Here is a 20491-nt window from a genome sequence, read left to right as displayed (position 1 = left end):
CCATCTGGCTGGGCTTCCCCAGCCACTCTGGGCGGCTTCCAAAAGAATATTAAAATACTATAATACATCAAACATTAAAAGCTTCCCGAAACAGGGCTGCCTTCAGATGTCTTCTAAAAGCCTGGTAGTTGTTGTTCTCTTTGACATCTGGTGGGAGGGCGTTCCACAGAGAAGGCCCTCTGCCTGGTTTCCTGTAACTTGGCTTCTCGCAGTGAGGGAACCGCCAGAAGGCCCTCGGTGCTGGACCTCAGTGTCCAGGTAGAACGATGGGGGTGGAGACGCTCCTTCAGATGGCTGAGTCTAAGCCAGGCTTCCTCAACCTCGGCCCTCCAGATGTTTTGGACTACAATTCCCATCATCCCTGACCACTGGCCCTGCTAGCTAGGGATCACGGGAGTTGTAGGCCAAAAACATCTGGAGGGCCAAGGATGAGGAAGCCTGGTGTAAGCTCAAGAGCTGTGGACTCCCTGGGCTGCCTTAGACAAGCTAACTCTCCCTCAGACCCACTCGCTCTGTGATAAATGTGTAAACCACTTTGAGTATTCAGAAGTAGCATATAAATGTTAAGGCACTGATTTGCCCCTACTGAGTATTTTTCGGTCTACCTTTCAGGCATAAGTAAATGTGATGGGTTGGCATAAGCATGCACATTTTGAACCCACCCACACAGTTTATGGTTGTTCACGGTGATTTCTCACATCACATTTTAAACATGCAGTAAATACAACAAAATCATCTTCTCTCATAACATAGTAGAGATGAGATATGATTATGTTCAGTGTGATGTCTTGTGATCTGTATACCAAAAAATAATCTGAGAAAGTTGCTTAACCACAGAGATGCTCATCCTTCCTACAAGCGGGAGAGGGGGAAAGTGCATTTTTTAGTGGGCAGAATTGTGAATATAATTACATTCAAAACAATTATTGGGAAGTTTCTTTAAAACTTGAGTGATATAACTGGGTGTTGTGTTTCAGCTGCTGTGCCAGAAGGATGTGAATCAGTCTTTTTGTTGGAAGTGCTAGAATCAGCTGAAGACTTTGCTAGCGTATGATAAATTCTCCTGATAAGAACTGAGGTTTATGGGCCTTCCCTGACAACAGGCTTTTATTTTTGTGCAGATGTTACTCAATACTTGCATGAGATCTGAATGCCTCTTTTTGCAAGGTGGCCCTTCTGTTGACAGGGCCTTGCATTATCCCAGCACTCAGACAACAATGACTTATTGTTATGAAAATGCTCTTTCTACCAACACCCTGCTCATAGCTAGTTGTTGCTGTACAGCAGGCATGTCCAGCTCCCAAGAGACTGCGATCTACTCACAGTGTAAAAATAATGACAGTGATCTACCCATTGTCATTGGAGGATTGACCAGAGCTTTTTTTCGGGAGCCAAAGTTGTTCAGCTTTTTTTTTTTGTGGGGTTGAGTAGCAGGGCGTCCCAGGATCGACCCAGTAGATCGCGATCAACCTGTTGGACATGCCTGCTATACAGCAAGTAAATATGGTACTTGCATTGAGTAATGGGTGTGACTGGAACCTATTGGATAGTGTCCATTACATCACTGTTATTACAAGTTGTTCTCCCCCCCCCCCTTTACATCCCTCCCATTTGGAATCCTTTAAGAAAAAATTACTAATTATGTTCTTTAACTTACCATATTTAGAAACTGGGGCCTGTATGTTCCTCTTCAATTTTCTGCTTGGCACTAGATCAGTCTGTTTGTTTTTTATTTATGTACACAACTACAGCAGCTCAGATTTTGTTAGCCCAAAAGTGGAAGGTGAGAGAGCTTCCTAAGAAGGAAGAATGGCAGCTTCAAATGATAGAATCTGCAGGCCTAACTAACAGAATAAGAGAGCAAGAAGATCAAATATATAAAGAGGAGTGGATTTTTTGTGTGGAATATTTGGAAAATAATTGTAAGCAAGTGAAAACACTAGCAGGATTAAGGTAAATTCAGCAATAGAGTGGACCTTCTGGATATGAACTTAATTCATCCCGGGGGTCCGTACTTACCCCGAAAATTCCATATCCAGAGGCGCCACTTCTGCGCACGCGCACGGCGCGTTAGAGCACTACTGCACACACACAAAGCACTTCAGCGCACGCATGCGCGGCAAAAGCCGGAAGTATACACCTGCAGGTTTGCCGCGTTCGCCATCCGAAATTCCGTTACCCGAAGGTAACATAACCTGAGGTACCACTGTATAACATATAATAAAGAGATATAACGGGGGGACTAAATTAAATGGATTTTTTGGTTAGAATATGCAGAAATTATGGGGAAATTCAAAGAACCACGGAAGGGGAAGGGGGGAAGTTGATGAATGTACAATTACAATGATTGGATATTCAGTGATGGAAATGTATATTTGAAAATTTCAATAAAAATCAATTTAAAAAAATAGATCAGTCTGTCTGTTATGTCGGCATTCTGCCCTTTCTACAAGAAGCTCAGAGCAGGAATTAAACTAATGTCACTATGAGATAGGATTGGCTTGGAGACTAACTTGCCCTGAAGCTCCAGAGCAGGATCTTGAATCTCCCATCTGCCATATCTCATCCCTGCACTCTAGCACATTATATCATACCGGCAATAAAACTAGCACTAAGTGTAGTTCTAAAGGTAAGATCTGACTATTTCGGCCACCTAGAAAGAGCATACCACTTACGAACCAGGGAATCCTGAAAAGGAGTTGATATATGGTGCTGATAATGTCAAGGTTCCAGGTTTAATCCCCTATGGGACAACTGCACATTCATGCATTTCAGGGGATGAGACCAGATGATCCTCAGGGTCCCTTTTAACTCTACAATTCTATGCTTTATCCAAACCATTTGCCGAGGATTTCTCACTTGGGGAATTACCATATTTTTTGCTCTATAAGACTCACTTTTCCCTTCTAAAATGTAAGGGGAAATGTGTGTGCGTCTTATGGAGTGAATGCAGGCTGCGCAGCTATTCCAGAAGCCAGAACAGCAAGAGGGATTGCTGCTTTCACTGCGCAGCGATCCTTCTTGCTGTTCTGGCTTCTGAGATTCAGAATATTTTTTTTCTTGTTTTCCTCCTCCAAAAACTAGGTGCGTCTTGTGGTCTGGTGTGTCTTATAGAGCAAAAAATACGGTACTTCTGGCACATATAGCCAAAGCAAACTTACCTGTAGATCAGAATAGCAGAAAGGCCAGTTCTCTTCTCAAAACACGTGTGGCTGTTCTATGGCCAAGTTATTCCCCTTTCCAGCCAAGTTATCCCTCTTTGTCTCCCATCAGCATGTTACAAAAAGACTCGGACCACTCTTCTTTCATCAGCTTCGAGATGGTTGGCAGTTAAAAACTTAGGTCACTAGAGAGGAATAGGTAAGAGGGGGTTATTGGTAAGCTATAAGCCATACGGGGTTCACTGGACATCCAGTTACTATTCAGATATGTAAGAGGACAATGGACTTCTGCATTAAATTTTCCGGAGGGAGCGTAAAGCAGGCTCTGGCCAAGCCCCAACTTCCACCAGCCCTGCTCCATACCCTCCTTGAGTGCTTTTGCCTGGCTTGGCTATGTCCTTAAGGAGTGTGATAATGTCAGGGGTAGGTGGGTGTTTGTGGGTGTGGACCTTTTTTGTCTGCTGGAACGTGGTCTCCTGTGGAAAGGCAAGGGTTTTGCATCCTTTGCTCCACCTACTTTTCCTCTGGCCACGCCCATGATAGCTGTCAACCGTCCCTTATTTGGTGGGAAAGTCCCTTATCCTAGCGCTGTGTGCCGCTGCTGTCCCTTATTGATGATGTCCCTTAAATTTCCCGGGTTTCAAAGGAAGCAGCTCCTCTCCCTCCCTCCCTGCCGGCCAGGGAGGAGGGAGGCTCCAACTGTGTTGCTTGGCTGCGTTGCTCACCCAATAAGGAGTCTAAGAACGACTGGGGGGTGGAGCTTGCATGCCTTGTGCCGATGAAATCGGCCGCATTGCCTGGGGACTCGCCTTTGCTCAGCGCTTCCCAGCAGGGAGGTGACAGTGGTTTCCCTTGCTGCATCCCCTTTGCTGGGTTGCTGCGCTGTGGGAACCACCGCTTGAGGCTTCGTTTGGCTGCTGGCTGGGCTTTCTGCCTTTGGCTTGGAGGGGCTCAGAAGTTGAGCATACCTGTGCTCGCAAAATCCCTTATTTTGGCTGCTGATCCCTTATTTTCAAGGCTGCTGGTCCCTTATTTTCAAATCTGTAAGTTGACAGCTATGACACCCATGTTTGGCTCAGGCTCCACCCACCTTGAAGCTTCTTTTGGGCTGAGAAAGGTTTCCCACACCGGGCATAAAGAGGTGGATGCCTCGTCCATGTAATGCTTAAAAAGAAACTTTACAAATGAAAAAGGAATCTAGCCAGTAACTTTCAAAAATATTGAGAACATACACGAATATGAGAAACTTTATATATATATCTAGATGTGCCTGGATAGAGAGATAGTATGCTGAGTTCCAGCCATATCTTAAAAGGTAATTGCAGATACGGTCATGAGAGTGTTCAGCTGGAAAGGAAATATCAGCAAAAACTCGCAAGTGCAGGGGATGAATAATTGACAGGGCCAAGTAGAATTTGTGCGCTGGGCAACCAGAACTGCTCCATCAGCTGGCTTGGAGCTTCTTGGAGGGTGAAGTCTCCCTTCTTGAAAACAGAAACTTAAGAGCAAGGCATGCTTGTGCTGACAATAGAGGATTGATGAGAAAGAAGAGGGGCAAGCAGCGATACTGCATAATTTAGGCGTGCCACTCCTGGTTTATGACCTTGCAGATCTTGGTTTTACAAATACTTGGCCCGATGAAATTTGCTGTCCAAATCTTTCTTAGTGCATTTCGTACATGATTTGTTCCAATGCCTAAAGGAGGAAGAGTGGACATATTTTTTTAAACCCCCCCCCGCCCCAAACTGAGTCCGTAGACACATAAATATGCATGTAGGACTCCATGACTAAGGAACTGGAGAACAATCATGGGAGCTGGGCAGAAAGCGGAGCTGAAAGTGTGAATTTCAGTCTGGAAAACTGCAACTAATGTGAGAGAACATGTAACATACTAAATCCATATATGTCAACATATTGGTGGTGGTGGTGTGCCCCTAGCTGAGCATCTGTCCCCATTTCCTGCTTGGCAGGGGGTTGGACTCGATGGCCCTTGTGGTCTCTTCCAACTCTATGATTCTATGATTTCCCACCCACCCAAAATTACGATATGCCTGTTGCAGTGTCTTTCTCTGCTTTCACTCTAGCTCTTTGTTAGCCGAAAGTACACTTGGGGCAATTTATAACTGTCACAAAAGAGACCATCCCTTGGTCAGAGAGACAAGGTCCCAGATTTCATCCCTGGCACTGGGATGCTTTTACGCTCAGAGTGGCTTACACCTGCCTATTTCATTTTCTAATATATTCAGTTTCGTAGCGGGAGTGCATGGAACCGTGGGGGCATTGGAGAAAGTTGGGAGAGTTTTTCGAGACACAGTTGGAAACGATAACTTGATGCATTGCACATCTGACAAAGTGAACTTTGCTCCACAAATGTTTGTGCTGTGATAAAATGTATTAGTCTCTATGCTGCCCCAATTCCCTTTTTGTTTTTGCTGCAACAGAGAAATACAGGATTTCTTTGGACCTTTAAACTGCATTGTCTGTGGAATTGTGATGCTTGCTTCCTTTTGCCATGCATGGTTTCAAATAAAAAACTAGATTGCAGATGTGTCCAGATATCATCTAAATAGCGCTCAGTTTTGCCAACCAGTGCTATGGAATTTAGGCATTAATTCTGGGCAGGAAAAGTTCTTGATTGCTTCCAGCAATTTATGTTGAAAAAAAGAAATTTATAACCTGCCTGTGTCTTTTTCGTGTGCAGATGGCTGTGGAAGGAGGGCAGGATCAGGCATCAGAGCCTTCCAAAGGGCGTTGCCTGCGGCGCACCGTGAGTGTTCCTTCGGAGGGTCAATTTCCTGACTATCCACCAGAGGGAGCTACTAAGCTTGGTAAGCTATACGAGTAGAACAAGCAATGTAGCTTTCGAAGCTAAATTTCCATGAGAAACTGCATTCCATTGCAGAGTACTATCATCTTCCTGTTTGAACAGACAGCACTGGAGGAGTGTTCCAGTGAAGACCACATAGCAATGACACTGTCGGTTAATGTTGGGCAGCTCAATAATTCCAAAGTGTTCATATTTATCTGAATCCACGAAGTTTCTCTTACGTTATCCAGCGCCGACACAACCGTTTGCTCCTGAAGCCGCTGAAGAATCCTGGAATTTAAAACTGTTCATCCCAATAGCACGGTATCTTCCATGGGCAGTTTAAAGTGACTCCAACTACTTGTGTGTGCTGCCTAGTTTTGTTTTCATTTTTATTTCAGCCCTTGGCGCTTGCAAGTAATAAACCGAAACCTGTGCTTTGTTCTGAGATTTCCACTGTTTTGTCATAGCACCCCCACTCAGTTTAACATAAAAAGTTTTAATAAGAGTCTATTGGAAACCAGTTTATGAAAAATCATACTGCGGGGGAGGGGGGGCTGAGAAGCGCTGAAGGGAATGGGGAGAGCTAAGAAGCAAGAGTTTGGTGTAGCCAGAAGTCCCCAAGGCTTGTCGCAAGAGTCTCATTCTCTCTGTCTTTGGCTTGGGAGTTGGTGTCTTAAGTACCAGAGCTCTGGCTTCAAGCACCATATATAATAATAATAAACAACAATAAATTTTTATTTATACCCTGCCCTTCCCGGTTCAGAATACCAGGCTCAGGGCGGCTAACAACAAATTTAAAACACTTAATTGATGCAACAAAAAACAGCATAAAATACAGTATAAAACGTGAATAATAAATTCAGAATTCAAAAGTCAATTTAGGGGGGAAATCCATCCAATAAACATTAGATGATCACCAGGGCTAGCTGGCTAAATTAGTCCTATTTGAGCCAGCAAGGAGACCAGGGAGAATTAGCTGTGGGATCCCAGAGCGGGTAATCTTCATAAAAAAAGGGAGGGGGAGGGAAGGGAGGGGAATAAAAGATCAGGCTAAGTTCAAATTGAAAGACGGGCGGAATAGCTCTGTCTTACAGGCCCTGCGGAAGGAAGTTAAAACCTGCAGGGCTCTGGTCTCATGGGACAGAGAATGCCACCAGATCGGAGCCATCACTGAGAAGGCCCTGGCCCTGGTGAAGGATAATCTGACTTCCTTAGGTCCCGGGACCTCTAAACTATGATTATTAATGGACCTTAAGGTCCTCTGCGGGGCATACCAGCAGAGGCAGTCCTGTAAATATGATAAACCCTGTTTTATCATTGGTGAGCCAAACTTGACATGATGGAAGGGGTCATGGCTGACTTGTTCATTTTCATGCCTGTGTTCATTCATTGCCCACAGACAAGGGCCAAATGGAACACAGTGGTGGGGGACGGCAGTTGCATTTGTTTGTTCCCATGTTTGTCCCATTTATGTACAGAGTGAGCAGACCTCTGTTTTTTAGCAGCACGTTTTGTGCCTGGGTGAGGGGAGATCTATCCCAGAAGCATGCCCTGAAAGACAAGGTAAAGGTAAAGGGACCCATGACCATTAGGTCCAGTCGTGGCCAACTCTGGGGATGCGACGCTCACCTTGCTTTATTGGCCGAGGGAGCCGGCGTACAGCTTCCAGGTCATGTGGCCAGCATGACTAAGCCGCTTCTGGTGAACCAGAGCAGCGCACGGAAACGCCGTTTACCTTCCCGCCAGAGCGGTACCTATTTATCTACTTACACTTTGACGTGCTTTCGAACTGCTAGGTTGGCAGGAGCAGGGACCGAGCAACGGGAGCTCACCCCGTCTCGGGGATTCGAACCTCCGACCTTCTGATTGGCAAGTCCTAGGCTCTGTGGTTTAACCACAGACACACCAAAGACAAGGTAGTCAGTTGTTAAATAAATAAAGCAACAAACCTAATCTGCCCCCTCCTGTGCCTTACCTTGCCACCCTCTATTGCTTTGTGTACTTTTCTCCGCGGTGATACACTTGTCCAAAGCAAGATATAAGCTGGGCTGGCATGAGTAGTACCCGAATATAATGGCAGAGGAGGGCACACTTTTTGAGTTTAAATATCAGGTGCCACCACTGGCTGTGTCAACAGGGCAGGGACAAAGGCATCGTGTGTCTTGTTTGGCCCTTGGAGGCTGGTCACCTAAGGGAGGCCTCTCACCTGTTAGAGACAGGTGTATATATGCCATACCTGTATGGTCTGCCTCTGGCTTCTCACACGAGGACTCTTTGTTGCTCTTTCTGAGAGTACTTTGCTGAAATGACATCACTGAGTGACTCACTTGAAAAGAGCTCAAATATATATATTTAAAGGACACTCTGATCTTTTGGCAGCAGCATAGATATTAGTGACTTCCTGTTGACGGGAAGAAAGCATCAGAGGTTGTTTGTCAGTTTTGCTCTTCCATCTTTAATCAGCAAATTATGTGGCTAACAAACTGTACTTGTGGCTTAGTGATTAGCATTTTGCAGCTACAGTCATAATGACACTATTTCTGAAGCACCTGCCTTGTGTTTCTCAACAAGGTGCTGATCTCGGAGCATTTGCAGAGACGTAAGTAGGTATTGTTAGGAGAAAGAAATGCTGTCTTGGCTTTTAAAGGAGATGGGAAATGACAAGAGGTCCAACAATTAACAAGCGAGACACATTGCTAAACTGACAAATGAAATTAGGATTCAAGGGCATTTGATTCTACCTCTTCTACCTCACAAATTAGTTGATTGAAATGGAGGGTGGGCAGCCATTGTTCTCAGTGAATTGTACCCAAAGCATAAAAAGGTAAAGGTAAAGGGACCCCTGACCATTAGGTCCAGTCGCGGACGACTCTGGGGTTGTGGCGCTCATCTCGCTTTAGTGGCCAAGGGAGCCAGCGTACAGCTTCCGGGTCATGTGGCCAGCAGGACTAAACCGCCTCTGGCAAACCAGAGCAGCGCATGGAAACGCCGTTTACCTTCCTGCCGGAGCGGTACCTATTTATCTACTTGCACTTTGACGTACTTTTGAACTGCTAGGTTGGCAGGAGCAGGGACCAAGGAATGGGAGCTCACCCTGTTGCAGGGATTCGAACTGCCGACCTTCTGATTGGCAAGTCCTAGGCTCTGTGGTTTAACCCACAGCGCCACCTGCATCCCTACCCAAAGCATACCAGGAGACATTTATATTTCTGTAGCCCATGGATTCCAAGGGCAATGTAACCTGCCTAAAGGCTGAATGAATGCCGTCCTAAGAACTTTAACCTCCTTGCCCATTTTGTTAACGTGTGCAACCAAAGTGAGGGAAAGCCCACTGGCATGACGGGATAGTCCATATTTTCTGCAGCATATTTTGTATGGAGTATATTGGGGCTCACCAACTTTCTTAGAAATTTTGAGGGGGGGTCACCTATTGTGGACACCACCACAAAATGGCCACCGTGGGATCATGGCTCAATGAAAAAGAACAAGTAACTTGCTCAAAAACTTGAGTATAAGGTGGGTGTGGGGAACTGAGCGCAAAACACTCTTTTAAAATCCCATATTTTTCTACCGCAAACGGTAATTCCATTTCAAAGAGTGCAAATATTGCCCAAGAAAATGAAAGGCACCCAGTTCTGCTCTGGCTCTGGCTTCTCCCTTTCCTATTCCCCCTTCTGTGCTTTCCTTTTAGCCCAACACTAGCCCTATTTTCTGCCCTCCTCCCATAGTTCTGGCTTCTTCTACCTTTCCGGCCTCCCCTTCCATGAGTTCTCTTTTCAACCCCCTTCCTCCCACTCTGCTGCACTTCCTATACTAACACAGCTTAACCACCACCCATCTTTCTTCCTTTTTTCCCAACCAATCCAAAAGCCTGCTGCCATCTAATCAGATGGAAGCAGACATGTGCAACAGAGGCTCTAGCAAGGACCTACAAGTGACTGGAGGAACTGCGCTGGGGGGCCATTTTAAAGGGGTGGGTGGTTTTGTTGTTGTTGTTGTTTGCTGATTTGGTGCAGAGGGGAGAAATAGCCTAATGAGCACCAGGGCAGCCCTTTAGCAGATGCCCTGGCATTTGTGCGCACTGCATTGGAAATCCAGGACTATACGGTGGTACCTCGGGTTAAGAACTTAATTCGTTCTGGAGGTCCGTTCTTAACCTGAAACTGTTCTTAACCTGAGGTACCACTTTAGCTAATGGGGCTTGCTGTGCCGCCACCACATGATTTCTGTTCTCATCCTGAGGTAAAGTTCTTAACCTGAGGTACTATTTCTGGGTTAGCGGAGTCTGTAACCTGAAGCGTCTGTAACCTGAAGTGTCTGCAGGGCAACTAATACAGTGGTACCTCGGTTTACGAACTTAATCCATTCCTGAAGTCCGTTCTTAAACCGAATCCGTTCTTAAACCGAGGTGCACTTTCCCTAATGAGGCCTTCCGTCGCCGGTGCCCTTCCACCATTCGGATTCCATTCTTAGACCAAGGTAAAGTTCACAAACCGGGACACTACTTTGGGTTTTGCAGAGTTCGTAAACCGGATAGTTCGTAAGCAGGACTGTTCTTAAACCGAGGTACCAATGTATATCAGATATTTTAAAGGGACTAGGTTTTGTAGGCAGCACTGCGACAGTGCAAGAATGGAAAGAACAGAACACATCTCTGGAAAATAAAAGATTGTGAACGATGGCCGAAATATATACCGTATTTTTTGCACCATAACACTCACATTTTTCCTCCTAGAAAGTGAGGGGAAATGTCTGTGCGTGTTATGGAGCGAATGCCTGCGGATGGCAGGGGGATCTGCTGCAGTCGTGAGCAGAGGATCCATGGTTCCCCTTCCTTCCCTCCTCCGTGGTTACAAAGCATGGATCCACATGGATCCTCAGGATTTTTGCATTGGGCTACTCCAAACTAACTGTCAGATCACATGTCTGTGGCCACAGCATGAACCACAAAAATCATATATCCACTATTTCGTTTAGAATATTTTTTTTCTTGTTTTCCTCCTCTAAAAACTACATGCGTGTTATGGTCTGGTGCGTGTTATAGAGCGAAAAATACGGTAGCTTTGAATTATGCTCACTGTTTTTCCGATAGTTTAGTTAGTTTAGGATTGCTTACTTGGGAGAATCTCCTTGTTTGAAGGGCATGCTTCGCAGTGAGCTGAATACTTAAGTGCCCCCCTTAAAGATGACAATGAGAGCTGATCCCGGGGAAGGAGAGCGTTGGAGCTGGACGTGACTGAAGCGAAAAGGAGAAACAGATGGCAGCCAGCAGCATGCGCTAACAGCAACAGCTGCACCCAAAATAGCTTTGGAATGGACACCAAATGCTGAAAGCACAAGAGGATAGACCAGATTGCTAGGATAGAGACTGTAATGCAGAATTTCCAGCACCACCTCCGTATGTGTGCACATACAATCTATATAATTGTCTTACTACATTTTTTGAAGGGTGGCGGTTGAACTTGCTGCTTGGGGATCTTGAGCTAGATTTATTATATACATTATCCCATGTAGTTCAATGGCCCAGCTGTTTCATTTGGAGTCCTGGATTCAAAACCCCTGTTTAGACGTGAGCGTGGCAGTTTATAAAAGCCTTTTTGAGACGGTAACACTTCAGGGTTGCATGTTAGAATGCTCTGCCAGAATGAACAAAATGTCTCTGAACCTAGAAAGAAAAGGAAGCAGAAAGGCTAAGCTAGAACCCTTTCCATGGCCTGAATTAGAGATCAGACATAAATATGAAACTAATAAAAGAATATGCTTTCCGTTGATCCATCTCAATAACTGATCACAATATATAAATCTATGCAACAAATGCACACTCAGACCCCTATATTTAATCCATGACCATAATCAGGAAAATTACCAAATTGCAAACAGTTTGCGTTTGCTTCATTTGTAGGTAATTATTGCACATCATAGTTAACAACTGGGGCCTCTGTGTTCACCACCCTTGCAGCTGTCCCTCATTATTTTAATTACATTTCTAACTTCAAGGGACAAGGATCTGGGACATTCTGATATTCTGGTAATCAATATAGTTCTCTGGTCCTCGGGGGGGGGGGATCTTGTTACACTTTTTGAACTTGTTCTCCGCGTGGAAAGGTTTTGGTTTTTAATCCTGTTGTACATTATGAGGAACTTGTTCAGTATTTGTTGCAAACCACCTTAGAATCATCGAATTGTAGAAAGGGACCCAAGGGTCATCTAGTCCAACCCCACTTCAGTACAGGAATCCTCCTCACAGCCGTCCTCGGGTGGGATTAAACCACAAACTTTCTGGTTTTAACAGCCAGGCACCCCAACCCATTGTGCCACTGGGGGCTCCTTGTGTGTGTGTCTTGAGAAAAAAAGTGGGGGACATAACTTTTTGTTTTAAAAAAAGGATACTTCCTAATCCACTGATTTCCATAGTAAATTAATAGCTTTTTTGAACTAGTCTTTTTAGTGCATCAATAATAATAATAATAATAATAATAATAATAATAATAATAATAATAATTTATTTATTTATACCCCGCCCATCTGGCTGGGCTTCCCCAGCCACTCTGGGCAGCTTCCAAAAAAATATTAAAATACTGTGATACATCAAACATTAAAAGCTTCCCTAAACAGGGCTGCCTTCAGATGTCTTCTAAAAGTCTGGTAGTTGTTGTTCTCTTTGACATCTGGTGGGAGGGCGTTCCACAGGGCAGGTGCCACTACTGAGAAGGCCCTCTGCCTGGTTCCCTGTAACTTGGCTTCTCGCAATGAGGAACCGCCAAAAGGCCCTCGGCATTAGACCTCAGAACGATGGGGGTGGAGAAGCTCCTTCAGGTATACTGGACCGAGGCCGTTTAGGGCTTTAAAGGTCAGCACCAACACTTTGAATTGTGCTCGGAAACGTACTGGGAGCCAATGTAGGTCTTTCAAGACCAGTGTTATATGGTCTCGGCAGCCGCTCCCAGTCACCAGTCTGGCTGCCGCGTTCTGGATTAGTTGTAGTTTCCGGGTCACCTTCAAAGGTAGCCCCACATAGAGCGCACTGCAGTAGTCCAAGCGGGAGATAACCAGAGCATGCACCAATCTGGCAAGACAGTCCGCAGGCAGATAGGGTCTCAGCCTGCGTACCAGATGGAGCTGATAAATAGCTGCCCTAGACACGGAATTGACCTGTGCCTCCATGGACAACTGTGAGTCCAAAATGACTCCCAGGCTGCGCACCTGGTCCTTCAGGGGCACATTTACCCCATTCAGGACCAGGGAATCCTCCACACCTGCTTGCCTCCTGTCCCCCCAAAACAGTACATCTGTCTTGTCAGGATTCAATCTCAATCTGTTAGCCGCCATCCAACCTCCAACTTCCTCCAGACACTCACCCAGGACCTTCACTGCCTTCACTGGTTCTGATTTGAAAGAGAGGTAGAGCTGGGTATCATCCGCATACTGATGAACACCCAGCCCAAACCCCCTGATGATCTCTCCCAGCGGCTGCATGTAGATTTACAAGGCCTTCATATTCTGAGTATTATGTTTTTGAAAATCTATAGGGTTTCTGGGTGGTGTAGTTATCCCCCAGAATCAATCGAAAGTGCAGCTTAGGGGAAATATCTCCCTAATAATGGTTTTGGTTACCAGGAAAGAAATACTGCGCCGTGTTGAAGCTGTAATTAGTAACAACAAAGCCTGCTGTTGCTTCTTTCTCTAATTGGAAAGAAGGCAAAACATGGTTTGGGGGAGTCCCTTGTGTTTTGGAAAGCTGTAATTGTTGCAAATGAGGGAAAGTCAGGCCTGAAATGAGTCCTTGGGAAGAGAAATTAATGACCATGACCTGTTGAGAAGTTTACTTTTTCTGCATCTTTGCATATGCCAGATTTTAGTGTTTGTTCATTAGGGACTATCAGCTCTAGCAAAAGGCAAGGGGAGCGAGAAGAGGCAGTGGGAATCTTCTAAGTGCCTTAAGATTTGTTAACCCAACTGACACCACGGCTGAATATCCTTCAAAATGAATGAATACTAGATTCTCACACTCCATATAGAGATCTTTTCTTTGGTTAGAGATGGTTTTTTACTTGTTTCTTATTGATAACGAATGATTTTTATTACAGTGGTACCTCGCAAGACGAATGCCTCGCAAGACAAAAAACTCGCTAGACGAAAGGTTTTTCCGTTTTCGATTTGCCTCGCAAGACGAAATTTCCCTATGGGCTTGCTTCGCAAGACGAAAACGTATCGCGGCTTTGTTTCCTTTGTCTAAAAACAAAGACATGCTTTGTTTATAAAGTTAATTTATTTTCCCTTCAATTTTTGAACTGCTCTTTACAGTATGTGTGACTTTAAAGAGCAGTTAATAAACTGTTGTTGTACCAAATTTGGCTTTGTTTGGACTTTTTTTGACCATAGGAACGCATTAATTGATTTCCAATGCATTCCTATGGGATTTCGTGATTCGCAAGACGAAAAATTCGCTAGATGACAAAACTTGCGGAACGAATTAATTTCGTCTTGCGGGGCACCACTGTATTTAGGTTTACAGATCTCAACTCTGCTGTTCTTAATCCAAAATGGTGATTCCCCCCCCCCCCAAAGTAACTCTTTAGCTTAGGCATGGCCAAATTTTGCCCTCCAGCTGTTTTGGGACTACAATTCCCACTATCCCTGACCACTGGTCCTGTTAGCTATGGATGATGGGAGTTTAGCTAATGAATCGAATATCCATGGTTGTATCCAGTCATACAGTTGAAAGGCTCTCGTTTATTTCGATTAGGCTTACACAGGAGGTATTTCTAGTAGATTGATAATGCTATTTGGCTGCCTAAGTCTTGGGCCACCCCTTCTGATTGTAAAATATTTACTTGTGACTTGTTGAAGAATTTCTGTCTGGCTCTAAATGAAATTGGCTCCCAGACCAAGAGGGGAAGCATCATTGTGAAGAAGAGTCCTATTTTAACATATCTTTATGTCTTCAGCGATGCCTTGTTGTCTGCTGCCCTGCCATAAGGTTGAATAGCTTCTTTTGCCCGATAAAGTACAGTGGTACCTTGGTTTTTGAACAGCTTAGTTCACAAACAACTTGGAACCTGAACGCTGCAAAACCAGAAGTAGGTGTTCCGGTCTTCGAACTTTTTTTCAGAAGCCGAATATGCTCTGTTTTGCATCCCCTTGTTTCCTGTTGCGCTGCTATTTTGCGTCCCCCCATTGTAATTCAAGCCTTTCATTTCCGTGTTTCCTGTTGCGCTGCTAATTTGCGTCCCCCCATTGTAATTCAAGCCTTCCATTTCCGATTGCAGTGTTCTGAACTGATATTTGGAGCTTATAATTGGTGCTTTTGTTTTTGTTATTTTGCATTTTTTGTTTTGAGACTTTTTCAGTTACCGCATTTTTCGCCCTATAGGACGCACTTTTCCCCCACCAAAAATGAAGGGGAAATGTGTGTTCATCCTATGGGGCGAATGCAGCATTTCGCTGAAGCCTGGAGAGCGAGAGGCGTCGGTGCGCACCGACCCCTCTTGCTCTCCAGGCTTCAGGAAGCTATCCGCAAGCCTTGGGAGCCCGGCAGGAGTGCCCGCTGGGCTCCCAAGGCTTGTGGGCAGCAGCCTGCAGCCCAAAGTACAGGGCGCGCTGAGGAGCGCGCCCCGTGCTTCGGGCAGATGTCCGCAAGCCTTGCGGGCGGCAGCCTGTTCTGGGGGCTGGGGTTGGGGGAAGCTCCCCCGACCCCAGCCCCCAGAACGGGTCCCAGAGCGATGCCGAAGCTGCCGGGGGGGGGAATAATTTTTCCCCTTTATTCTCTCCCCCCCCCCCAATCTAGATGCGTCCTATGGGCCGGTGCATCCTATAGGGCGAAAAATACAGTAATTTGTTTTTGTGACTGTGTGGATCCCAGTTCAGCTACTGATTGATTGATTGATTGATTGATTGACTGTGGAAATGGATAAAAGCCCCCGATCCAAACAATGACTATCATCAGTGCAGGGAAGAAGAAAAAATTACTTTTATTTTTATCATCTACAATACTGTTTTATTTATTTTATATTGCTGTACATCAATTATTGCTTTCATTTTATGGATCAATGGTCTTGTTAGATAGTATAATTCATGTTAAATTGCTGTTTTAGGGGTTGTTTTTAAATGTCTGGAACGGATTGATCCGTTTTGCATTACTTTCTATGCGCCTTGGTTTTGGAACGCTTTGGTTTTGGAACAGACTTCTGGAACGGATTAAGTTTGAGAACCAAGATACCATTGTATTGTTTTGCCCTTGCATCCACATCTCTGTTATAAGTTGGCTGTTCAAGAGCCCTTAACATCTAACAGAGACAGAGGGGGATTTCATTCGGAGAAACAAAGTATTCACACTCTGCTTCCTTCCCTCCCGTTTCTCAGTTGCTCCAGTTAAGGTATCAGGAGTGATTATGTGCATGTGATTTCTTGTTGATTTGCGCTTACCTAAGGACCTAGAACTTGCCGATCAGAAGGTCGGCGGTTCGAATCCCCGCAACGGGGTGAGCTCCCATTGCTCAGTCCCTGCTCCTGCCAACCTAGCAGTTCAAAAGCACGTCAAAGTGCAATTAGATAACTAGGTACCGCTCCGGCAAGAAGGTAAATGGCATTTCCATGCACTGCTCTGGTTTGCCAGAAGCGGCTTAGTCATGCTGGCCACATGACTCGGAAGCTATACGCCAACTCCCTCGGCCAATAAAGCGAGATGAGCGCCGCAACCCCAGAGTCATCTGCGACTTACCTATTGGTCAGGGGTCCCTTTACCTTTATCTTTACCTTTAAGGACCCTAGAGGCAGTCACGAAGATTCCTCACCTGACTATGAACAGAATGGGCCCACCCATTCAGTGGCATAGCGTGGGTTGTCAGCACCCGGGGCAAGGCAAGTAATTTGCGCCCCCTAACCCGTGCATTTGCGCCCCCTAACCCGTGGATTTGTGCCCCCTAACCCTAACCCCCAGATGTTGCGCCCGGTGCGGCCGGCCCCCCCTGCACCCCCCACGCTACGCCACTGCACCCATTAGACAAAGGTAACGCCTTGCCTAGCCGATGGATGGAAAGCAGTGGTGGATCACATTCCTTTTACCTTCCTGCCATTTCCTTCTGCCTGAGGACCAGCCTGCTTCTGTTTGACCAGCTGGCTACCTAGCTGATGGGCTGCCTTCTGCCTCTTCCACTGCTACTCGCCAGGCAGCAACAGGTTACTAGGCTTCTAGAAGTGTTGCCGCCATCTGTCTGCCATAGCAAGAGCGAAGGATCCTTCCCTGCATTGTTGATGGCTCCATAGTTTATTATAGCAAAACTGACCAATGTTTGTCACTGCAAAGGTGGCAGTTCCTAGGCACTCTCAAGTCTTCACTCTGAGGAAGAGACCTTTCTTCTTCAGAGTGAAATGCCTTCACAAGCAGGAGCTGGTGTGCAGAGAGGTGAATAGTGACTGGTCTGTCTTGCCTCAAGTGGCAAAATGTCCTGTTTTGGCCCTGACTGTAAGAGAACCCCTAAAATTTGAGAATGTAATCATGGAAGCTGATTGAACAAGCCATTTCTCCCTCATCCCACAAGCATAGAATTGAAAAGTCACTTCCTTTTTATAGAAGGATGCCCTTGGAATAAGGGAGCAGTTGTCCCTCATGTTGATGTGAGTATGATTGAAGTTTGGGACTTAGCTGGATGTTCTTAATGTACAGATCTGCTGGCATAAGTCATGTATCTTCCTGAGCTTCCTCAGGAGGTGGATTCTGCAGTGAGTACTGAGGGGGAGACACTGGGCTTGCCACTTCTCCCCCCAATGGTCTATCTTGCCTGGACTTAAAGTGATTTCATCCTAATGAATTGCAAACAAGTTATGAAGCTAGTACTTGGTAGTAAACTGGAAGCTTGGTGGGTGGGAGATGAGATATTAGGACTTAATGTGTCTCTTCCTGTCAAGGTCATCTCAATACTAGACCTTTCTTGTTGGAATAGAGGTACTAGCTGTTGTGCACATTTTTAAAAAAAATTTGCAGAAGGAGAGGAAGTGGCAAAGCGTCCTATGAATAGTGCTTGGTATTGAAGTTTCCCTAGATGAATGCAGTATAAAACACAGGTTGTAGAAAAAAATGCTGAATTCTAGTTTAAATTCAGTAGAGATAAGGGACCCCGTGGTTTCTAGGGAAGGCTTCTGCAGGCATATGTTTGTCTGGGGGTGTCATGATGGCAGTGGACATTCTCAACAACAGAGGCCCGTTTTCAGCTTTTGAAACTGCTTCTAGGGCCAATACTGATAAGACCAAGTGTTGTGTTGATGATTAATTATTAGCAATCTCAATTAAATCCATATTCAATTTTATTAAAAACCAAGGCAATTAAGACTGCAGTTGAAGAATCATGGAATTGTAATGCAGGAATCTCAGCTAGATCATCCATGACAGACAGCTATCCAACCTCTGCTTAAAACATCCAAGGAAGGAGAGTCCATCACCTCTTGTTTGAGTCTGTGCCACTGCTGAACGGCTCTTACTGTCAGAAAGGTCTTCCTGGTTAGTTGGAGTCTCATTTCTTGTAATTTGAAGCCATTGGTTTGGGTCCTACCCATGTGATAGCCCTTTAGATATTTGAAGGTGGCTATCATATCTCTTCTCAGTCTCCTCTTTACCAGGCTAAACATATCCAACTCCCTCAACCGCTCCTCATAAAGCTTGGTTTCCAGAACCTTGATCTTCTTGGTTGCCCTCCTCTGCACATGTTCCAGCTTGTCAATATCAAATGAGTTTGCACAAGGGCTTAAAGAAACATGTGTCACAAAGATCCCAACTTCAGGAGTTGCTGTACCGCTTTGAGGACACAACTAGACATGATCCGTGAACATGGGCATGATCTCTCATATTTAAAAAGGGGGAGGCATGATATGACATTGTAGTATTTTAAACCTATACATTAAGGCACATTCTGTTTTCAGGATGTTTAATGGATCATTTTCCTTACAACCTAAAAAATCTTAGCTGCTGCTTTCCAAAGACTTTTTTTGAACTGACAGACAATATGGACTTGATTGACATCTGGAGGACAAAGAACCCTCTAGGTAAGGAGGGAACATTCTTTTCTGAGGCCCACCTATCTTGGACAAGAATCGACCAAATCTGGATATCTAGAGGACTAGCACCTAAGACAAGAAAAATAGAGATCTGCCCCAAAACTTGCTCCGACCATAACGCTTTGAAAATGGACTTGAGACTCACACCAGCTGGATCCTTCAGATGGAGAATGAATGACCACTTGTTTAGAGATCAGGAGATCGTGAAGAAGGCCCAAAAAACGTTGAAAGACTATTTTGAAATAAATTTGAATACCTCGGTGGAAAAGAAAATAATCTGGGACGCGAGTAAAGCTGTTATGAGAGGGTTCCTGATACAACAGAACACCATTAAGAAAAAACTCTGGAATGGTAAAAAGGACAAGATTTTGGACAAAATAAGAGATGGAGAGAAAAAGCTGAGACTAAATCCAAAATCAAAAGAAGTTTTAAGAGAAGTAAAATTCTACCAAACACAATATACGAAATTGATAAACCAAGAAATTGAATGGAAAATTAAACAGATGAAACAAAGATCATTTGAATCGGCAAACAAATGTGGGAAGCTGCTGGCATGGCAGCTGAAAAAGAGACAAAAATTGAACTTTGTTACCAATCTGGAGGTCGAAGGTGAATGTATTCAGAAACCAGAAGAGATTAGAAAGTGTTTCCAGAGATATTTTAAAAAACTCTATACCCAAGGACCCCAAGCAGAGATTGAAATAAATAATTTCTTAAAAAGTCATGGCCTTCAAAAGCTAACACAAGACAAACAAACAGCCCTGAACTATAAAATAACACAACAGGAAATTGAAAGTGCCATTCAGAACATGCAAACAGGCAAATCCCCAGGCCCAGACGGACTTACCTCCAAATACTATAAGACACTGAAGGAATATTTGATACAGCCACTAATGGAGGTATGTAATCAGATTTTGGAAGGGAAGGGGGCACCAGAATCGTGGAAAGAGGCATTCATCACCCTGATACCAAAATTGGAATCTGAAAAGACTCAACTTAAGAATTATCGTCCCATCTCACTCCTAAATGTGGATTACAAAATTTTTGCTGATATTTTAGCAAACAGACTGAAAAAAGTTTTGAATGAAGTAATTCATAAGGACCAAGCAGGCTTTCTCCCTGGTAGACATTTGTCTGATAACACTAGGAATATTATTGATGTTTTAGAGTTACTACAGACAAATATGAATACGAAAGCAGCTTTGATTTTTATAGACGCGGAGAAGGCCTTTGACAATATATCTTGGAAATTTATGAAGAAAAATTTGGAAGGGATGGGAGTGGGAAGGGCGTTTCAAAATGGTATCGAAGCAATCTATTCAGAACAAAAGGTTAAATTGATAGTAAACAGTGTGGTGACAGAGGAGTTTAAAATTGAAAAAGGGACACGACAGGGGTGCCCCCTATCACCCTTGTTATTTATTTCTGTCCTGGAGGTGTTGCTGAATTTGATTAGGAGGGATCAGCTGGT

At 44.6% G+C, this 20491-nt stretch overlaps 1 protein-coding gene across 8 annotated transcripts in view; it reads left to right on the top strand.

The window, feature by feature from the left end:
- The window catches only part of RASAL2 (RAS protein activator like 2), a 256803-nt gene that overhangs the window by 113094 nt on the left and 123218 nt on the right, over positions 1-20491 (top strand). For all 8 annotated transcript variants that reach the window (XM_081194283.1, XM_081194285.1, XM_081194284.1 and 5 more), the window contains exon 3: positions 5863-5989. In XM_081194283.1, coding sequence (XP_081050409.1) covers positions 5863-5989 — 127 coding nt within the window. The remainder of the gene's footprint in view (positions 1-5862; positions 5990-20491) is intronic.

This window comes from Podarcis bocagei (assembly GCF_964188305.1).
Source record: "Podarcis bocagei genome assembly, chromosome: 5".
Lineage (NCBI taxonomy): Eukaryota > Metazoa > Chordata > Lepidosauria > Squamata > Lacertidae > Podarcis > Podarcis bocagei.
The sequence above is the reverse complement of the archived record's forward strand: the minus strand, read 5'-3'. Positions and strand labels throughout refer to the sequence as shown.